Source organism: Chaetomium fimeti, assembly GCF_033439085.1.
Source record: "Chaetomium fimeti strain CBS 168.71 chromosome Unknown B0H64scaffold_4, whole genome shotgun sequence".
Lineage (NCBI taxonomy): Eukaryota > Fungi > Ascomycota > Sordariomycetes > Sordariales > Chaetomiaceae > Chaetomium > Chaetomium fimeti.
The window spans coordinates 1,103,188-1,120,727 of record NW_026944332.1 but is presented as its reverse complement, the minus strand read 5'-3'; the positions used below and the strand labels follow the sequence as shown (position 1 = coordinate 1,120,727).

The following is a 17,540-nucleotide window of genomic DNA, read 5'->3' as shown; positions in this document are numbered from 1 at the left end:
TTGTTGGTGGATTGGGGGCTGGACTCGGCGGTGGTGGTGCTGCGGAGGGGGTGGGCGGGGAGCGGGACGGGGGTTTTGGGCAGGAGGAGGTCCTGGCTGTGATCGAGGCTTGAGGTGCCTGATACGGAGCTGGCGGTGGAGTGGATGCCGCGGCGGGGATCGAGGCTCCGCGGGGAGAGGGGGGTGTCGATGTGGCGAGGGGTTCCTGGCTGCGAGGTGCTTTTGCGCTTAGCCTGGGACGCGGCGTCGCTGACGACGCGCTTGCGTTTTTTGTCGCCGCCGCTGGTGCTGGCGGTCCTGTTTTTGGCTTGCCGCGCAGCCACGACCTCTTCCGCGAGGGCGGTCATCTCCTCGTAGATGAAGCGCGGTGTGAGATGTCCGAACAGACGTTCCACGCTCCGCGAGTCGTCGTAGCTACACTCGATGAAGATGGCGGCGAGGTTGCCGGCGGCGACTTTTGGCGCCGCCTCCTGCCAGACCTGCCTGTTGCGTGGTGACAAACTGATGCTGTCCGGCTCGACGTCGCCAAACATGAGGATCTCACGACCCGTGGGTATGTCTCGAACGAAGTAGACTGAGCTGTCGTATACACAGACCGACTCGTCGACCGGTGGCCCTACCGAAAACGAACTGCCGCGCCTTCCACCGGGGGAAGCTTGTAGGCGTTCGTGTTGCTGCAGGATAGCGCCAATGTTGGTGGGTAGGGATGTGTGCGGCGGGAGGTTGCGAGAAGGAGATGGCATGCTCTGCACAGGCCCAAGCCCTGTTGAAGATGCGTCGAAGCTGCCGTGGCGGGTGCTGCTACTGCCGCGATGGCTGTGCCTTTCGATGCAGTGTCCGTGACTGACGCTCCATACTTTGACGGCGAGGCCGCCGCAAACCTCAAGGTAGCCTCTTCCTTCCCCCTCGCCAAGGGCGGGGGAGCCACCCTCAACTAGGCGCATGTACGTCACTAACCCGGCGCCGTTGTTTTCGTCGCTAAGGTTTGGCCATATTACATTGTTGAAGACGTGCGTCTTCAGCGCAGTGATGGTGCTTGGCAAGCCCGCCACCCGTTTGGGCCGGGAGCCCGGCAAGCCGGCCGTGTTTATGACAAACCCGGCGATGTGGTCGAGATGAGGGTGGGTGATCAGATATGTTTCTATCAAACTTTTGTGGATTTGCGCAGCGTTTGCTTCTGCTGTGGTATTGTGAACCTCGAGCCCAGCGAACGGGCCTGTGGTAAGCGTATGAGGGAGTGGCGGGCCATCAGGCTGCCCCAGACTTGCCGGCTGCGTCTGCTCCAAAATCGTTTTGATGGCGCTGAGATGAACACCGGCGTCAACAGCAACAAGCGAGCCCTTAGCCCAACCCGTCGCAACTGAACGCACAAGAAAGGCGGTTACATTATTCTCTAAAGGTCCTCCACCAGCGCCCTGGAGACAAGTTAGCCGATCTGTAACGAGTACGCCGCTATGAGGTTTGTAGATAGTCTAAGGTAGGAGAGTCTCCAGCTTCGGCTGGCAGACCAACCACTGGGTTGGCACACAACCACTCCTTAGGTAGGCCGCCTCAGGCATCTATGGCGGAAATGATGACGAGCGCAGTGTGTCACCCCGATAGAGCCTTTGTGCTGCTGCTACAACTTCAACTTGGAAGTTTAGCACGGAAAGATGGTTCTGGGCTTTTTCTCTGGGGGCACTGGCCGCAGGAAGAACAAGGAAACTTTCGCAGACGTCATGTCGGCCCCAGGCCTGGGAGAGACAAAGCAGCGGCAGCTGGTTTCCGGGGTACTCCGCGGACGCCACGCTTCTGTTCAGGGAAGCGCTTTGTTCCATGCAGCTCGTCGAAGAAAGCTAAACAAAGAAGTGGGGGTCTAAGAGAGGAGGGAAAAAGAAAGACAAGCGGAATTCTGGGCTTAGTGCGGCATCGGGCACCGGCACCGTGTATCGATGCTGGCCCGAGATTACCGGCTCCGGCCCGGCTCCACCATCCCGGGCTGACAATGTCGCCAGCACCAGTTCCACGGCGGACACTTGACCGATGGGGTGATATTCTCGGCCCAACGCGGCTGTAGAGAAGGAAATGTGCTTGTTACCTACTCAAGGTATCAAATAGTCGCTAGTCGTCGAAATGCAAAACGTGGGGCAGATAGATGTGAGTGCGTGAGAATGCAAAAAAGTCAACTCACCAAGACAATGACCTGCAGCGCAGGCGTGCGTAAAGGTGACAGTGCAGGCGCATCGCCAACCGTCTCGCCTGTCGCAGCAGCAGCGGCCGCCTCGCCAAGCGTTGCTCCGTTAGAGCCTCCCCCCATCACACCTTTTTCGCTAACAGTTTTGTCGGAAATGGGGGTGACGATGACTGGTTGAGAAGCCGAATACTAGGGGGCGCTGACGGGAGGTATGTCGGTAATCCTGCAGCGAGTCCCAGGGGCGGATAGTTGTGGTCTCACGACAAGCGAGTCGAATGATGCTGTCGTGTAACTTGGGAAGGGATGCCGTCAGATCTGTGTGATGGTACTTCGTAGTTGTCGAAAAAGGCCAAAGCAGGAATCCGATCGGGGCTCAGCCTCGAGCGTGGCCGACGAACGGGAATGCAGGGTCACCCTGCACAACTGCAGGGAGCCGGGATGAGTGCGGTCCCGACAAATGAGCTTCGTTCCGGGCCGCGCTCAATGAATGGCCTTGTTGATGTCGGCGTCCGATACTTGAGTCGGCGGGGGGATGGAGCGACCTGAGATGAATACCTCCGCGTCGAGTTCCAGTGTTATGGGGGCGGGAAAGTGCTTGTTCTATATAAGGTACCTTACGTATTGAAAGCCCGCATTCTAAGACGGGCAGTCAAAGCGCGGACGGCTTTTCTTTGCTGCATGCCTTCTTCTTTTGTCCAACCACTCCGGGTTCCAGTTGCTGCAAGGCAACGGCAAAGCTTGTCGACTCCCTGGAGCGCAAGAGCTGCTGGTGTGGCCCGCGGTCAAGAGTGTAAAATGTCGTCAGGGCACGCGACCCGCTGTCTTGGCGTCGCAGGGAAAGGAGAAACAGGCAATTGCTGCTTTGGTTCGAGAAAAGGAAAGGCCCGAAAGAGTTTATCTTTCTGTTTAAGCTGAGTTCTTGAAGTACGATGTAATGGTTATCACAACTGAGTGGTATTGGAGCATCCTTAAATATTCTTGCTGGGGAAGTTGCTAGTATGGGGGCATCCATTCAAAATGGACGCGCCTTCCTTCAGGTTTTCTCTTGGGATCGACTTCTTTCAAGAACCATGGCGAACTCCCGCATGAGATCAACAACCCCGACCTCCTTTACTTATTGCATGGCACCATGGTGCAAGGATAAAAGCTGCCTACCGCTTTTTGGTTTCCGAAGGCATCAAGTGGTTGCGTTGGTAACGGGTGCGAGGGCAGAATGTAGGAATGCCTGCCTCGCACAAGGACCTGCCCTCCTCCCGTCGCCGGAAACCCACATCCTTCGGAGTTGCCGCCGGCCGATGCTGCTCGGAGGATGGACCTCGGCCAAATCACGGAAGTCGATGCTGGGGAGGCTGTGGTGACCGAGTGGTTGCCTTTTGCACTAAGGTAGGTACTGCAGACCACCTGGATACTTTTTTCCACTTTACCTAGGTGCCGAGGCACTATGGAGTACATATGGTGAGTTGTCTGCGCAAACATTGGTGTTGTGTTCGTCCGAAGGAGCCATCAGCGATAAACTACTCGGACGACCCGATCTCAACAGTCGGGTCCTTGGCTGGTTTGTGTTGCATGCGCCGTTGCCAACGGCGTTCCCGATTGGTTGGGTAACTGCATAATCGAGGCCCGGGGGGACCGACTGGAACGACATGACGGTTCTTTTCTCCGGCGGTTTATCTAATGATGGACATTTCATATCTAGAACATGCAAGTTGATACTCAAGTTGCTGTTAAAGAACCTAGTCAGCTTCCTTGGTTCATGGAGACGTCAACGAAAACTCTCAGTTTAGCAGTTTGACAATAACACTCTACCAAGACACACATAAACACAACAGACACAGAGTTCATGGCAATACTCGCTGCACGTTTTATTAGACTGTTTCTCAAGATAGTAATTATATTCTGTTGATCACATATATTCTCAACAATAAAGTATCCCACAACCATCTAGGTCGGGCTCTAAATGCATCCGGACGCCTCGCTCTCTACCCATGCATCTACTCATGCAATGCATGTTAAAAAAACAAGCGAATCCCTCGCTTTTCCCCAGCCAAACAAACGCTCAAAGAGTAAGAGTAAGAGAAAACTCCTACCTCATACAAACCCAAGTCCAGGTCCCGGTCCCGGTCCAGGTCCAGGTATCCCCCATTCTTCATCATAACTCATTCATAATCCATCCCCCCAATAATAATAATAGCCCACCCAGCAGCAAGCAGCAAGCAGCAAGCAGCACGCAACAAGCCACTCACATACTCTGCAACTTCCTCCTCCCCCCCACCGTAACCTTCCCCCTCATCTCCTGCCGCGCCACCGCATCCTCCACCCCCCTCCGCTGACCGGAATCCAAACCCCCAATCCGCTCCGCCAACCGGTCGTTATACACCTCGCCCCCCGGCGGCAGCACCAAGGCGGCGTACTCGCGCGGCACCGCCGCCAGCACCCGCGCCCGCACGTGTGCCGGCTGCTGCCCGAGCCGCGACTGGATCGCGTGGGCTGAGGAGCGCGTCAGGTGGGTTTGTGCCGCGAGCTCGTCTACGATGGAGCCTGCGTCGCGGGTTTGCGAGCGCGTGTGTGCGCCGTCCGCGAGCGTGAAGGTGTTGTTGTTGTTGTTGTTGTTGGTGGTGGTGGTGTGGGGTGGGGTGGGGTAGGCTTGGTTGGGCTGATGCTGATGCTGATGCTGCCGCGGGGGCTTGTAGGTGCCGTCGTTGTCGTTGTTGTCGTCGTCCTTGTCGTCGTTTTCGGAGACGCCGTAGAGGTCCTCGTCGCCAAAGGCCACGTTGATGCTGTCCTCGAACGCGGACTGGGGGTCGAGCCACAGGTCGTACCCGGCGCTTTGGCTGTCCGGGGTGGGGTACGCAGGCGTCTCGTAGGACTGCTTGGCTCGCTTGTTGTGGTTGTTGGGCAACGTGGAGGAGTCTTCGACATCGTCGATGCCACGTTTCCTCCCCCCCTTGGTCGCGGGCTCGCCGTATACCTGGTTGGGGTCGCTGGAGTTTGAGGACTCCAGGGTGCTGTTATCGTACCGCCGTCGCTGCCTAGGCCGTCTCGAGTCGGACGGTGGGCCGTTGACCTCGTAGCAGTCCGAGTCGCTGTCGTAGTCGTCTTCGTCGTCGCTGTCGTCGTGGGCCCGCTTTTTACCTTGACCAGCTGGCGCCTGCGTGGCGGCCGGTTGGGGTACCAGAGCACCCCCGTTGTTGCGTTGACGCTTCAGCTGCATGAGCAGGTCCAAATCGCCCCTGTGGACCCCAAGGTGAGGGCCACCGCGGTTGTCCCGCGTTGCCGCCCGACCCCTGACTTGAAGGGCAAGGTGCTTCTCGACGAGCTTGCATCCGAGGCGCTGAGAATGGGGAAGGATCATTTGGGGTGAAGGCTTAAGTCCGCTATACTGCTGGCCGACCTCGCTTCTTGCATTCATGTCCTCGATATGGCCAGCCCGGAGCCGTTGCCCCTCGACCCATTCGTCGTACGTCCTGCTCATTTCGCCATGATCCCGGATGATGGATGCGCAGTTCCTGGACTCGTGGTTGAAGATGCGCTTGTCGGGAAGGACCCTGAACCCTAGGCGAGCGGCGCCGTGATGGATAAGATAGCCCAGGTCAAATAGCGACTCGAAGCAGTGTAGGTGCATGTAGCCCGCGTTGTGCATCGGGTCGAGCGTGTTGCCAGTCAGGTCCGAGTATTCGTCAAACGCCACGCGAAAGAAGCCCTTCATGATGGTCTTTTGTGACGCCGGGCAATTCTTGTATCGGCATTTGGTCGAGGCACCCCCATTCGGGTACCGAGCGTTCGACTGGGCTGCCACGTTCTGAACCCACAGCGTCAGGCTCCGCCGGGGATTGGGATGCCCGTTCCCCAGAAAGAAAGTTATGAGCTGCTCCCTGTTGAACGTCAGCGAAGGCCTCAGCTCGGCAAAGTGTTGGTAGTATCGAAACAAGTTCTCCGGTTCTCTGTGGCCCGTCACCAGCGGACCCCACGCACGCAGATTTGCGGGCCTGCCGTAGAACTGGGAAGGGTCGTTGCTGGGTGACGCCCTACGGCTCCTTCTATGGCTCATCCTACCACGGTTAAGCGGGTGAGGATGGGCCTGTGTTCCTGGCAGATTGGGTCGTGCGTAGGCTGCCTGGTTAGGCCCGGGGCCTTGGGGGCCGTAGGCAGGCAAACGCCCGGAACCCTGCGTAGAAGGCATCGGATAGCCTTGCCCTGTCATATTCATCGGTCCGGGCATGTGCTGAGGCATCTGAGCCCCATAGCCGGGGTTCTGTGGCCCGGTGCGCTGCCCATATGGTACAACCCTTGACGGTGTGAACTGCCGCTGCGTCTGCATGTTTGGGTACATGCCATACTGCCCACCGCTGGGTTGGGCTGGCGGCATAGGGTACGCCGAGTTACCATATGGTTGCTTTCGGTACTGGTATTGGTTGCTGTAGCCTCCCTGCCCTATCGGCGCTTGGCTAGTACCGTTGCCTTGAGCTTGAAGGGGGCCAAGAGGGTATTGGCCCTGGTTCCGGTTCCCCATCCCGGGGACGAAATCCTCAAGGTCATCAGGATAATAAAGGTTGGTGGTTGAGGCCGCGAGAGCAGGTCCCGAAATCTCATTCTGAGGTGGGACGAAATCCCGAGTGTTCGGGGTCGTCGGGATTTCGGGTAGACCGTGATGTGGTTGCGGGTCGGGCACTCCCGCCGGCGTTGGCGCTTGGGCGGTACTGGGAACCTCGCCGGTGATCGCAGGGTCGATTGCGGCGAGGTTGAAGGCGGGCTCGGGTACTGCAGGTTCTGGCGCCTGGGGAGGGTGGGAGGCAGCTACGACGGGGTCAGTCTGCGGAAGAGTAAGAGCGGACATGGTACCGGGAGCCGCAGGACCAGGCTCTTGTTGAGAAGCGAGATAGGTCTTGGCTAAGTCGCCAAACAGATCATCGTCTTCTTTAAGTCCTTCACCCGGGTCCGAGTCCGGAGACGACGGAAATATAGTGTCCCCAGCGTCAAATCCAAAGTCGATTTCGTTGAAGTCGACATCTTTGTCACTGGAGGCTTGGTTGTGGATATCCTCACTGCCGGGATATTCGTTTTTGAGATATCCGTCGACAACTTTGTTGTCATTATCTCCGTCGTCGGGATCCCCATTGTCGGCATGCTCGCCCTGGTCGAGATATTGCTGGACAAGTGCAGAGGGTAACATGAGGTTGGCATCTTCTTCCTCTTGGGAATGGCCACCCATGTTCGGGTCGTCGTATACCTCGGCCATATTGTTGTTGTTGTTGTTGTTGTTCTTGTTGTTATTATTGTTGTTATTATTATTGTCGTTGTTCTGAGCCATCGCAGGATGGGATCGTTGCGGATGGATTGGTGTGCTTGGGTATTCCGGATGTTCGGTAAAGGGGGGAATGATCTTGTATTAAAAAAGAAAAACAAGTAGCAGCTCTGCTGAACTACTCTACAAAAGTGTAAAGAGAACGTATGGGTTGGGTCAAGAAGTACACGGACAACATCAACACAAGCGGGTTGTTCAGGTGGATCAGGCCCTTATATACGGTTCCTCCTCTCCACATCCTCGAACAATGGCATGGCACTCGTCCACGCAAGATACCCGAGAAACAATGGCGTTGAGGAGCGGTAAAGCCATTGTGACGGAAACAAGACTCGCCGAGTATTTTTGGCACTGGTACAAAAGGGAGACAAAGCGGCATTCAGGACAAGCGGACTGAGTTTCAGTATAGTATAGTATGCTTAAATTAAGCTTGAATAGAGACAAAGACTAGCGCTTCCTAGTTTGGAGCCGGGTTGGGAATGATAGTTATGACCTGGAGACTAATCAGCATCTGAACAAGCGAGTCGTAGTGGAAGCGAGTGTGCAAATGATGGCCCAGAATCAGTCGAGAAAGCGTGGTCTCAACACAAGAAGGTTCAGAACAGGTCTGTGAAATTGCGTTCATTTCATCACGTAGGCTGCGGCGGTCGAAAAGACGACGGAAAATAACGGGAGATAACTTACCAGGCGATGGGCGAGAGAGAGCGACTCTTGCTTACCGGACGAAGAACAGCAACGTGGGATGCTGTCCGAGGTTGGTCATCGTAACATTAGCAGATCCTGCCTTCGAAACAGGACACAAATGAGAGCGCAATTATTGCAGCCGAGACCGTTGCTTGGTTCACTGAGTTTTCCGTCGCCACCTTCGAAAACAACCTCTGAGAACCTCTGCCTCGAAGGCTGAAATGAAGGTCTCAGAAAATGTGTGGATGCATGTTGAAATTTTGCGTGTGGAACATTTTTGGCTGGAGGTCTTTTCGGTCGGGGGGTTTCCCACGTTCCGGTTCCACTTCCAGGTTTGTTGAAATCCGGATCGGTCTCTCTCTGGGGCCGAAATTTACGCCGTGTATTGACATCCATGGATACATGGCGTTGCGGGTGTTGAGAGCGTAACAACTGGTAACCATGAAATGGTGGAGAATGCCCGTGTCACCAAACGGTTGTCCACGAAGATGCCAGAATAGGTATGCAAAAGGTCACAATCGACTCGGGTATTGATTGTACTAAAAGTGCCATCTAGCCGCCCATGTACACCGGGACCTCCTGTTTGTAATAGTTTGTATGAATGGCCGTCTTGTTTCCCACCCTATCCAGTCGGCCGCGCTTCCGTCTCTCTGCACGCTTTACATTATCCAGTTCCTTCTTGCGTGCCAGGAGAAGCGATCGCTGCTGGGATTGTGGCAGGTGCGCGAGACTCATCTGATCCCCAGTGCGCAGTTGAGCGAATTGCGTTGTAAGCGCTTGCTCTTTCCGATCTCTCTTGGTAAGTGCTTGAGGTTCAGCATCCGCGCTGGTTTGCTGGGGAGTCGGTAGAGGAGCTGGGCCATCGGGAAGCCCGGCAATCGGCTTCTCTTCTCGTGGTCTGCTCTTTGAGGTGGGTTCGACGTAGGAGCGGTGACCGAGGAGCTTCCCGGATGGTAACCTGAGCGTACGATCGTCGGGATGGTTCCGGCCCTCTGCGCTTTGTTGGCCGAGCGATTCCATATCGTAGAAACCAGCCATCTCCTCCGTCACGTCGAATCGACAGTGGCCCATTGACGCCATGTGTTGCTGCACGGCCTCAATCGTCCGGCGGCGCTTCCCACAGCAGATGCATTCCCGGTAGCTGAAGATGACCATGTGAAGGAACCAAATTAACGTCTGGAGATCCACCACTAATGAGGATTGGAAGGGTATGACCAGGCTGTGGGCTTGGTGCATGTGTGACAGGTTCTCGTCCAAGTCCTTGCTGGTCTGGTTGCAGAAAAGGCATTCCTCAGCGACAAATTCAACCGTATCGTTGTCGGAGGATGTGTCATTTTCTGATTCTTCATCGTAACTCTCCTCATCGGCGACTGGTGATTCGGATCTTGATGTTGACTTCCAGGCTTGTTTTGTGCGGCCAGTTGACGATTTGATAGGCGCACTGTTTGGCGGGGTGATAACAGTCCCAGGCTCCGCAACTCGACAGCGAATTTTGTACACACTAGATTGATGTCAATGTTAAAACAATATCCGATGAAAGACGTGAAAGATGGGAAACTTACTGCCATTCGCTTTTCGCGTGGTGCCGCTTTTCCTCGGGGGTATCAAAGGATACATCGCAGAGTCGGCATTCCAGTGCCGCCGATGCGGGACTCGTTGAGGTGGGGTCCTCCATTACTGTGATATTGATGTGATTCACGAGACCTCTTAAGAGCTGCTGTTTCGACGTGGGGAGGGATTTGAGAATGATGGCAAAAGACTTTAGAAGAGACTGAGCAATGTTGTAGAATAATGATCTTCTCTCCTTGTTCATGAGGCCACCTCTTATATTTACCAAGTAATTCCTCAATGAATAGGCGATCAGGTATGATTCATAATGAGTTTGCCCCAGACGGAGGTCGAGATTCAGGCTAAGCCGCTTTCGGGGGACTGCCAACCACACAAAGACTTGGACTCATTCGGGAGTTCTTGTGTATTGGCTCTCTGTTTCGCCGGCGCAAATGCGGGCATGCCGACTTGGCTACGCCGGTGCAAATCCGGGGTCGGGCTGAGCTGCCCTGGGGTGGCCCGGCAAAGCCCGACTCCGCGATTTTGGGCAACTGAGGTGTTGAGGTTGGCGGGTACTGATAACATGATGGATTTAGGTAAATTTTTGAAGAGCGGTTCCCGCGACGAAGGGGCCAAAGTGGTGTACACAACTCGATGAGAGGGCCGTTTTGGCCTGGCGACAGTCAACAACAACCCCTTGATGTTGGTGGTGGTTGTTGAGGTGTGCCCACGACGGCAATCTTGCACAGACGTACAGAGTCGGTTCATGGGTACCTATTGCTAAGCGCTTCCTCACTGCAAATGACGGGAATTATTGTGGTTGCCTCTCTGCACCTGTTGGATTTTTTGAGTCTCAATACGAAGTATTTGACCTCGTAATTGCCCCGCACCAATGACCACCTATTCCTGCACACATGAGTGTGGTACGAAATGGATGGTGTTCTGAGACGTCCATCAAGCGCGCGCCAGTGCCTGATGAGGTAACCTTTGGTGGGGACTTGCCATGTGCGGGGATGCAGCGCCAAACCAGGGGTTTGAGGTCAGGCAGGGTCTGCCCGTCCGAGCTCGTAACTGACATGCCCCACCAAACCTGGAACCTCTGTGCGGACGAAGTACCATTTGGCGACAATGCCCGTTGCGACCACCACTTCCACCATGCTGCTCCGGGCTCCTGGCTAAATTCCATCCCACCCACAACCAACGTTACGTCACAACCTACACAGTCGGCCAACAACCGAAACCCGCACCACTACTTCGTACCACTCTCGCCTACTCCTGGCGAGCGACTAAGGGTTGGTGTGACGGGGGCATCTGGCGCCCGAGGCAACGGAATTGTGCATGACTGCCCGCTCGTGAACGACCCGCCAGACTTGCGCAGGGTTTCAGTCTTCAGTGTTTAGTGTTCCGTGGCCCTTCCCGTCTCCGCACCTCCCGCTTCTTCCCCACGACGACGGCCGAAGCCACTGCGCAACACCGACGACACCATGGCTGCGCTCAGCCCGGAATTGCAGGGGCAGCTCGAGGATCTGGACAAGGAGCTCGAGGTGCGTCAACGCGTGCTGCACTTCTCTACCCTCGCCTGGTTTCCTGCGCGCAGGCGTTGCCGTACAGATTGGCTATTGCAGGGAGCTCGGGCGGGGCATCGTCGTTTGGCTTGCTCATACGTCGCTTTCTTGTGTGCCTCATGGATGACTCGCTAACGTGTTGTTATCTATAGGAGGGCGACATCACTCAGAAAGGGTATGGCTGCTCGCCCCCCACGTCCAGTGTCCGATCCCCCGCGCCCGTTAACACTGCTCGACATTCCACAACACCGTACTACCCCGCTGACGAGAACAACGCGCTAACGATGCATCTCCCCTCTCCACAGGTACCAGAAGCGGCGCACCCAGTTGATGTCGCAGTATGGATTTGGGGATATGCCCGCCCTCAAGGTGGGCGGCCTACGCATCCACTCCCCTGACGACTACGAGGGCCCGCCCTCCGATCACCGTGCCGCCTCGCTCGCGGCCCTGAATTCTTCCGCCGCAGACACCCAGCGACGAGGGAGCGTGGGTTCGACAAGCGAATACCGGGCCCAATCTCCGTATCTCAATATCGAGTCGCACCCGGCGTCCCTGCTTGCTCCGGGGGGTCCAATGGCCGAACAACGGCCGAGCATTCGCCAGCACGACTCACTATTTCTTTCCGCAACATCCGGCAACGACCCATCCAGTCGTTCAGGAACTATGGTATCCGGGGACTACGCCTTCAATCCCGAGCAGCAGCTAGGGTATGCCGACCAGTCGCAACAGAACCTGTATGACAGCAGAACAGGAACACTGCTGGATTCGCAAGCGTACTTCTCGGATTTTGCCGGCCAGTCGTACGATCCAGCAGCCCCAGGAGAATATGGAGGTCCTCACCGATACTCGGCGAGCGATGCCTTTTCCCCTACGGCGGCTATGGCACCACCCATGCTCACGGCGAACGATTTGCCGCCGCTCGATGCTCTTCAATTCCAGCCGCCGCTCGAACCGCGCGAGGTCCCCTTTGCCATCCACGACCCTCATGACGAAACCATCCCCATGTCTAACTTCGACAACATCGCGGCCGTGCTCAGGCACCGTGGCCGTACCTCGGCGAAACTTCCAGCATACTGGGTGCTGGACAGCAAAGGAAAAGAAATTGCATCCGTTACATGGGACAAGTTGGCCATGAGGGCGGAGAAGGTGGCGCAAGTGATTCGCGACAAGAGCTCTTTGTACCGTGGCGACCGCGTCGCGCTTATCTATCGTGACGCCGAGATCATTGACTTCGCCATTGCCTTGCTGGGGTGTTTTATCGCCGGCGTGGTTGCGGTGCCCATAAACGAGCTACAGGACTACCAGAAGCTGAATCTGATCCTAACCTCTACCCAGGCCCATCTGGCGCTGACAACCGACAACAACCTCAAGGCCTTCCAGCGCGATATCACCGCCCAGAAGCTCAATTGGCCAAAGGGAGTCGAGTGGTGGAAGACAAACGAGTTCGGGAGCTACCACCCGAAGCGGAAAGACGACGTTCCTCCGTTATCTGTCCCGGACTTGGCCTACATTGAGTTCTCCCGGGCGCCCACAGGTGATCTGAGGGGAGTCGTTCTGAGTCACCGGACCATCATGCACCAGATGGCCTGCCTCAGCGCCATCATTTCTACCGCGCCCGGAAATGGGCCCGCCGACACGTTCAACAGGAATCTCCGCGACAAGAACGGCCGTCTGATAGGCGGCGGTGCGAGCAGCGAGATTCTGCTGTCCTATCTGGATGCACGTCAGGGAATCGGCATGATTCTCGGGGTTCTCATGACCGTGTACGGAGGGCACACCACCGTCTGGCTGGAGAGCAAGGCCGTGGACGTCCCTGGCCTCTATGCCCACCTCATCACCAAATATAAGCCCACAGTTATGGTTGCAGACTATCCTGGCCTGAGACGAGCGGCCTACAATTACCAGGCCGATCCGATGGCGACGAGGAATTTTAAGAAAGGCATGGACCCCAACTTCCAAACCGTCAAGCTTTGCCTGGTCGACACCCTCACGGTCGATAGCGAGTTTAACGAGCTTCTTACCGACCGTTGGTTCCGGCCCCTGCGCAATACGCGATCAAAGGAGATAGTGGCACCCATGCTTTGCCTGCCCGAACACGGCGGCATGCTGATTGGCGTCCGTGACTGGTTGGGCGGTGAAGAGCGCATGGGCTGCCCTCTGAAGCTTGATCTAGGCTCCGAAACTACCCCGGAGGACGAGAAGGAGAAAGAGGAGGAGAAGCCGACGCCCTCAAACGGGTTCTCGACCCTGCTTGGACAAAGTACAACTACCGCCAAGGAGGAACGCGCTAAAATGGAGCTCAGCGAGGTCCTTCTCGATAGGGAAGCACTGAAAACAAATGAGGTGCTGGTTGTTGCCATCGGGGACGAGGTTGGGAAGCGGGCCCTAACCGAGCCGGGAACCATTCGTATCGGCGCCTTCGGTTATCCGATTCCCGATGCCACGCTCGCTGTTGTTGATCCCGAAAATGGTCTCCTCGCCTCGCCCAATATGGTGGGCGAGATCTGGGTCGATTCTCCGTCCTTGTCCGGTGGCTTCTGGGCATTGCCGAAGCACACGGAGCAGATCTTCCACGCCCGGCCCTACAAGTTTGAGCCTGGCGATCCAACTCCCACGGCGATCGAGCCCGAGTTTCTCAGGACCGGCCTCCTGGGTACCATCATAGAAGGCAAGATTTTCGTTCTCGGTCTGTATGAGGACCGAATTCGGCAGAAGGTGGAGTGGGTTGAGGACGGCGGCCCTGAGAACGCCGAGCACCGCTACTTCTTCGTCCAACACATTGTTGTCAGCATCATGAAGAATGTGCCAAAGATGTTTGATTGCTCCGCATTCGACGTTTTTGTCAACGAAGAACACCTCCCGGTTGTGGTGCTCGAATCGCCGGCGGCGTCCACGGCCCCTACCGCTAATGGAGGTCCGCCTCGGCAGCTGGACACTGCGCTGCTCGACTCTCTTGCGGAGAGGTGTATGGACGTGCTATTGCAAGAGCACAATCTCCGCGTCTATTGTGTCATGATTACGGCGCCCAACGCCCTGCCCAGGGTGCTCAAGAACGGCCGCCGTGAGATTGGCAACATGTTGTGCAGGAGAGAATTCGACCAGGGTAACCTCCCATGTGTCCACATCAAGTTCGCGGTCGAGCACGCCGTTCTCAACTTGCCTGTGGGCGTTGATCCCGTTGGAGGCATCTGGTCGCCGATAGCAACCCTTTCCCGCGGAGACCTTCTCGCTCCGGCAGACAAACAGTATTCAGGCATTGACCGTAGGGAGGTCGTCATCGACGATAGGACATCCACACCGCTCAACAACTTTTCGAGCATCACCGACCTCATCCAATGGCGTGTAGCCAGACAGCCCGAGGAGTTGTCGTTTTGCACTATCGACGGCCGAGGAAAAGAGGGCAAGGGTGTGACATGGAAGAAGTTCGACATGAAGGTCGCCGCTGTCGCCGTCTACTTGAAGAACAAGGTGAAGCTTAGGGCTGGCGACCATGTTGTTCTCATGTACACACATTCCGAGGACTTCGTCTTTGCTATCCACGCCTGCATCAACCTTGGCGTCGTCGTCATCCCCCTTGCGCCCATGGACCAGAACCGTTTGTCGGAGGATGTTCCGGCCTTTTTGCACTTGGTCTCGGAGTATCGCGTGAGGGCCGTTCTGGTGAATCAGGACGTTGACCATCTGCTGAAGGTAAAATCTGTCTCGCAGCACGTTAAGCAAACCGCGCAGGTGCTCAAGGTTGCGATCCCCACCACATACAATACCAGCAAACCGCCAAAACAGTACAGCGGCCTGCGAGATCTCGGCATCACCATGGATCCTGCTTGGATCCAACCCGGCTACCCAGTTGTCATCTGGACGTATTGGACCCCCGACCAGCGGCGACTGGCCGTGCAGCTCGGCCACGACACGATCCTCGGTATGTGCAAGGTGCAGAAGGAGACTTGCCAGATGACCAGCTCTCGTCCGGTCTTGGGGTGCGTGAGGAGCACGACTGGCCTGGGCTTCATTCACACATGCCTGATGGGTATTTACATCGGTACCCCTACTTACCTCCTCTCGCCCGTTGAGTTCGCCCAGAGCCCGGCTTCGCTCTTTTTGATCCTGTCGCGGTACAAGATCAAGGACACGTACGCCACCCCTCAAATGCTGGATCATGCCATGAGCATGATGCCCGGGAAGGGTTTCACTCTGCACGAACTGAAGAATATGATGATCTCGGCGGACGCCCGGCCCCGGGTCGACGTATTCCAAAAGGTTCGCATGCACTTTGCGGCAACGGGCCTCGACCGCACGGCCATCAACACGGTCTACTCGCACATATTGAATCCCATGATCGCCTCGCGGTCCTACATGTGCATCGAGCCCATGGAACTCTGGCTGGACCCCAAGGCGCTGCGGCGCGGGCTCATCTTTGTGACGGACCAGGAGCGGGAACCAAAGGCGCTGCTTGTCCAAGACTCGGGTATGGTACCGGTGTCGACGCAGATTGCCATCGTCAACCCCGAGAGCCGGGAGCTGTGCACGGAGGGCGAGTACGGTGAAATTTGGGTCGACTCCGAGGCGTGCGTGAAGGGCTTCTACGGGTCGCAGGATCCGTTTGATGTGGAGCGGTTCGACGGGAGGACGGTCGAGGACCCGAGTATCCGGTACGTGCGCACCGGGGATCTCGGGTTCCTCCACAGCGTGCGGCGGCCTATTGGGCCTGGCGGCGCGATAGTCGACATGCAGGTGCTGTTTGTGCTGGGCAACATTGGGGAGACGTTCGAGATCAATGGCTTGAGCCACTTCCCCATTGATATCGAGGCTTCGGTAGAACGGTGCCATCGCAACATCGTACCGAGTGGATGGTAAGTCCTGTGCCCAAAACAACTTGCGTTGACTTGAGCTGACCGTGTCTCTAGTGCAATCTTCCAAGCCGGCGGCTTGATCGTGGTTCTCGTTGAAGTCGCACGCAAAGCCTACCTCGCTTCCATAGTGCCCGTCATCGTCAATGCCATCCTCAACGAGCATCAAATCGTCGTCGACATCGTCGCCTTCGTCAACAAGGGCGACTTTCCACGCAGCCGCCTCGGCGAGAAACAGCGCGGCAAGATCCTCGCAGGCTGGGTCAGCCGCAAGCTGCGCACCGTGGCCCAGTTCGGCATCAAGGACGACAACCGCGAGCCCTTCGGCCCGCCGTCAACCGCCACCGGCGATCAAGCATCCACCCACGGCGGGCCCATCCTCGACGACCCCCACCGCGCCAGCCTGGGCAGCTTCCGCAGCTCCAGCGGCGGGCCCCTCCCCGGCCACGGCGGCGGCGCCAACAGCTCCCTCCGCAACGTCGAGCCCGCCCCGCACATCCTGGAGCAGCGCGCGCTGCTGGAACACCCCCACCTGTACCACCACCAACCGGGCTACGACGACCGATCCATGACCATGAACAGCATGCACGCGCCGCCCCCTGGCGCCGTCACCCCGGGCCCCGTCGAGATGCCCGCCGACGACAACCAGATCCCAGCCGCCGCCGCCGCACCGTTTGACCACGACCAGACCCCAACCAGGGCGGCCTACGCGCCACAACAGCCCCAGCACCAACCGCCACCGCCGCCATCCCGCGGCGGCGGCGGCGGCGGCATCCTGGCCGAGCCGGCGATACACGGGTTTGAGCTGCCCGATTTCGACCAATTCGTCGGCGGCCGCGATGAGAGGCCGCCGCCGCCAGGCTCTTCGTCAGGGCCGGGAACGGGCATTGGTGTGGCCGTGTCGTCGTCATCGTCGTCGCAGGCGCCGCCGCAGATTCGGCTGCCGGGAGTGGATGGGCGTGAGTCGTTGGATGATTGGGACTTGAGGCCTGGGAGTGGCGGTCGTGGCGCTGGTGTCGGTGGTGGTGGTATTGGGAGAAAGCCGGTTGGTGGTGGTGGTGGTGGTGCTGCTGGTGGTGGTGGTGGTGGTGGGGGTGATGAGGATGATTGGAGAGCGGACGCGTACATGTCTATGAACTTGGCCGGGACGCTCGGGGGGAAGTGAAGGGGGGTTTTATTTGGGGATGGGGGGTGCGGATGGGGATGGGGGTGTGTGGGTTGTGGCTTTCCTTTTGGCGGGGGGTGGATTTGTTTGCTATGGGGTTGGTTGGTTGCTTGGAATAGGTTTGATGTCTGAGCATGGCTCGCTCAGGATATGGGATGGTACGAAGAAGGAAGTGTAGTGTGGGTTGGGGTGTGTTTGGTTAGAGGGGGATGAGGGCTGACGAGCACCATGGTTTGTTGGTAGATGATAATGTTGTTAT

At 57.2% G+C, this 17,540-nt stretch overlaps 4 protein-coding genes across 4 annotated transcripts; 1 reads left to right on the top strand and 3 right to left on the bottom strand.

Moving 5' to 3' along the window:
• Positions 1-23: 23 nt before the first annotated feature.
• On the bottom strand, positions 24-2,296 carry B0H64DRAFT_299239 (cAMP phosphodiesterases class-II-domain-containing protein; the record flags this gene model as incomplete). The annotated part of the gene is made up of 2 exons (XM_062800093.1): positions 24-1,415; positions 2,171-2,296. Coding segments are annotated over 2 exons (1,518 nt in total), but the record flags the coding sequence as incomplete, so codon positions are not given.
• A 1,753-nt stretch (positions 2,297-4,049) lies between these two features.
• On the bottom strand, positions 4,050-7,454 carry B0H64DRAFT_395308 (uncharacterized protein). Its single transcript, XM_062803758.1, has one exon. The coding sequence runs from the start codon at positions 7,407-7,409 to the stop codon at positions 4,413-4,415; it is 2,997 nt and encodes a 998-aa protein (XP_062658968.1). The 5' UTR covers positions 7,410-7,454; the 3' UTR covers positions 4,050-4,412.
• A 1,254-nt stretch (positions 7,455-8,708) lies between these two features.
• Positions 8,709-9,831, bottom strand: B0H64DRAFT_323749 (C2H2 type zinc-finger-domain-containing protein; the record flags this gene model as incomplete). The annotated part of the gene is made up of 2 exons (XM_062800628.1): positions 8,709-9,657; positions 9,719-9,831. The coding sequence occupies 2 exons, from the start codon at positions 9,829-9,831 to the stop codon at positions 8,709-8,711; spliced, it is 1,062 nt and encodes a 353-aa protein (XP_062658967.1).
• Positions 9,832-10,854: 1,023 nt separating this feature from the next.
• B0H64DRAFT_359052 (uncharacterized protein) lies at positions 10,855-17,281 on the top strand (the record flags this gene model as incomplete). The annotated part of the gene is made up of 4 exons (XM_062801665.1): positions 10,855-11,248; positions 11,422-11,444; positions 11,575-16,119; positions 16,174-17,281. The coding sequence occupies exons 1-4, from the start codon at positions 11,189-11,191 to the stop codon at positions 17,279-17,281; spliced, it is 5,736 nt and encodes a 1,911-aa protein (XP_062658966.1). The 5' UTR covers positions 10,855-11,188.
• Between the last annotated feature and the right edge of the window lie 259 nt (positions 17,282-17,540).

What these genes read in the sequence shown, in the direction of transcription:
- B0H64DRAFT_395308 (XM_062803758.1), bottom strand. Translation starts at nt 7,409, where the DNA reads ATGGCCGAGGTATACGACGACCCGAACATGGGTGGCCATTCCCAAGAG.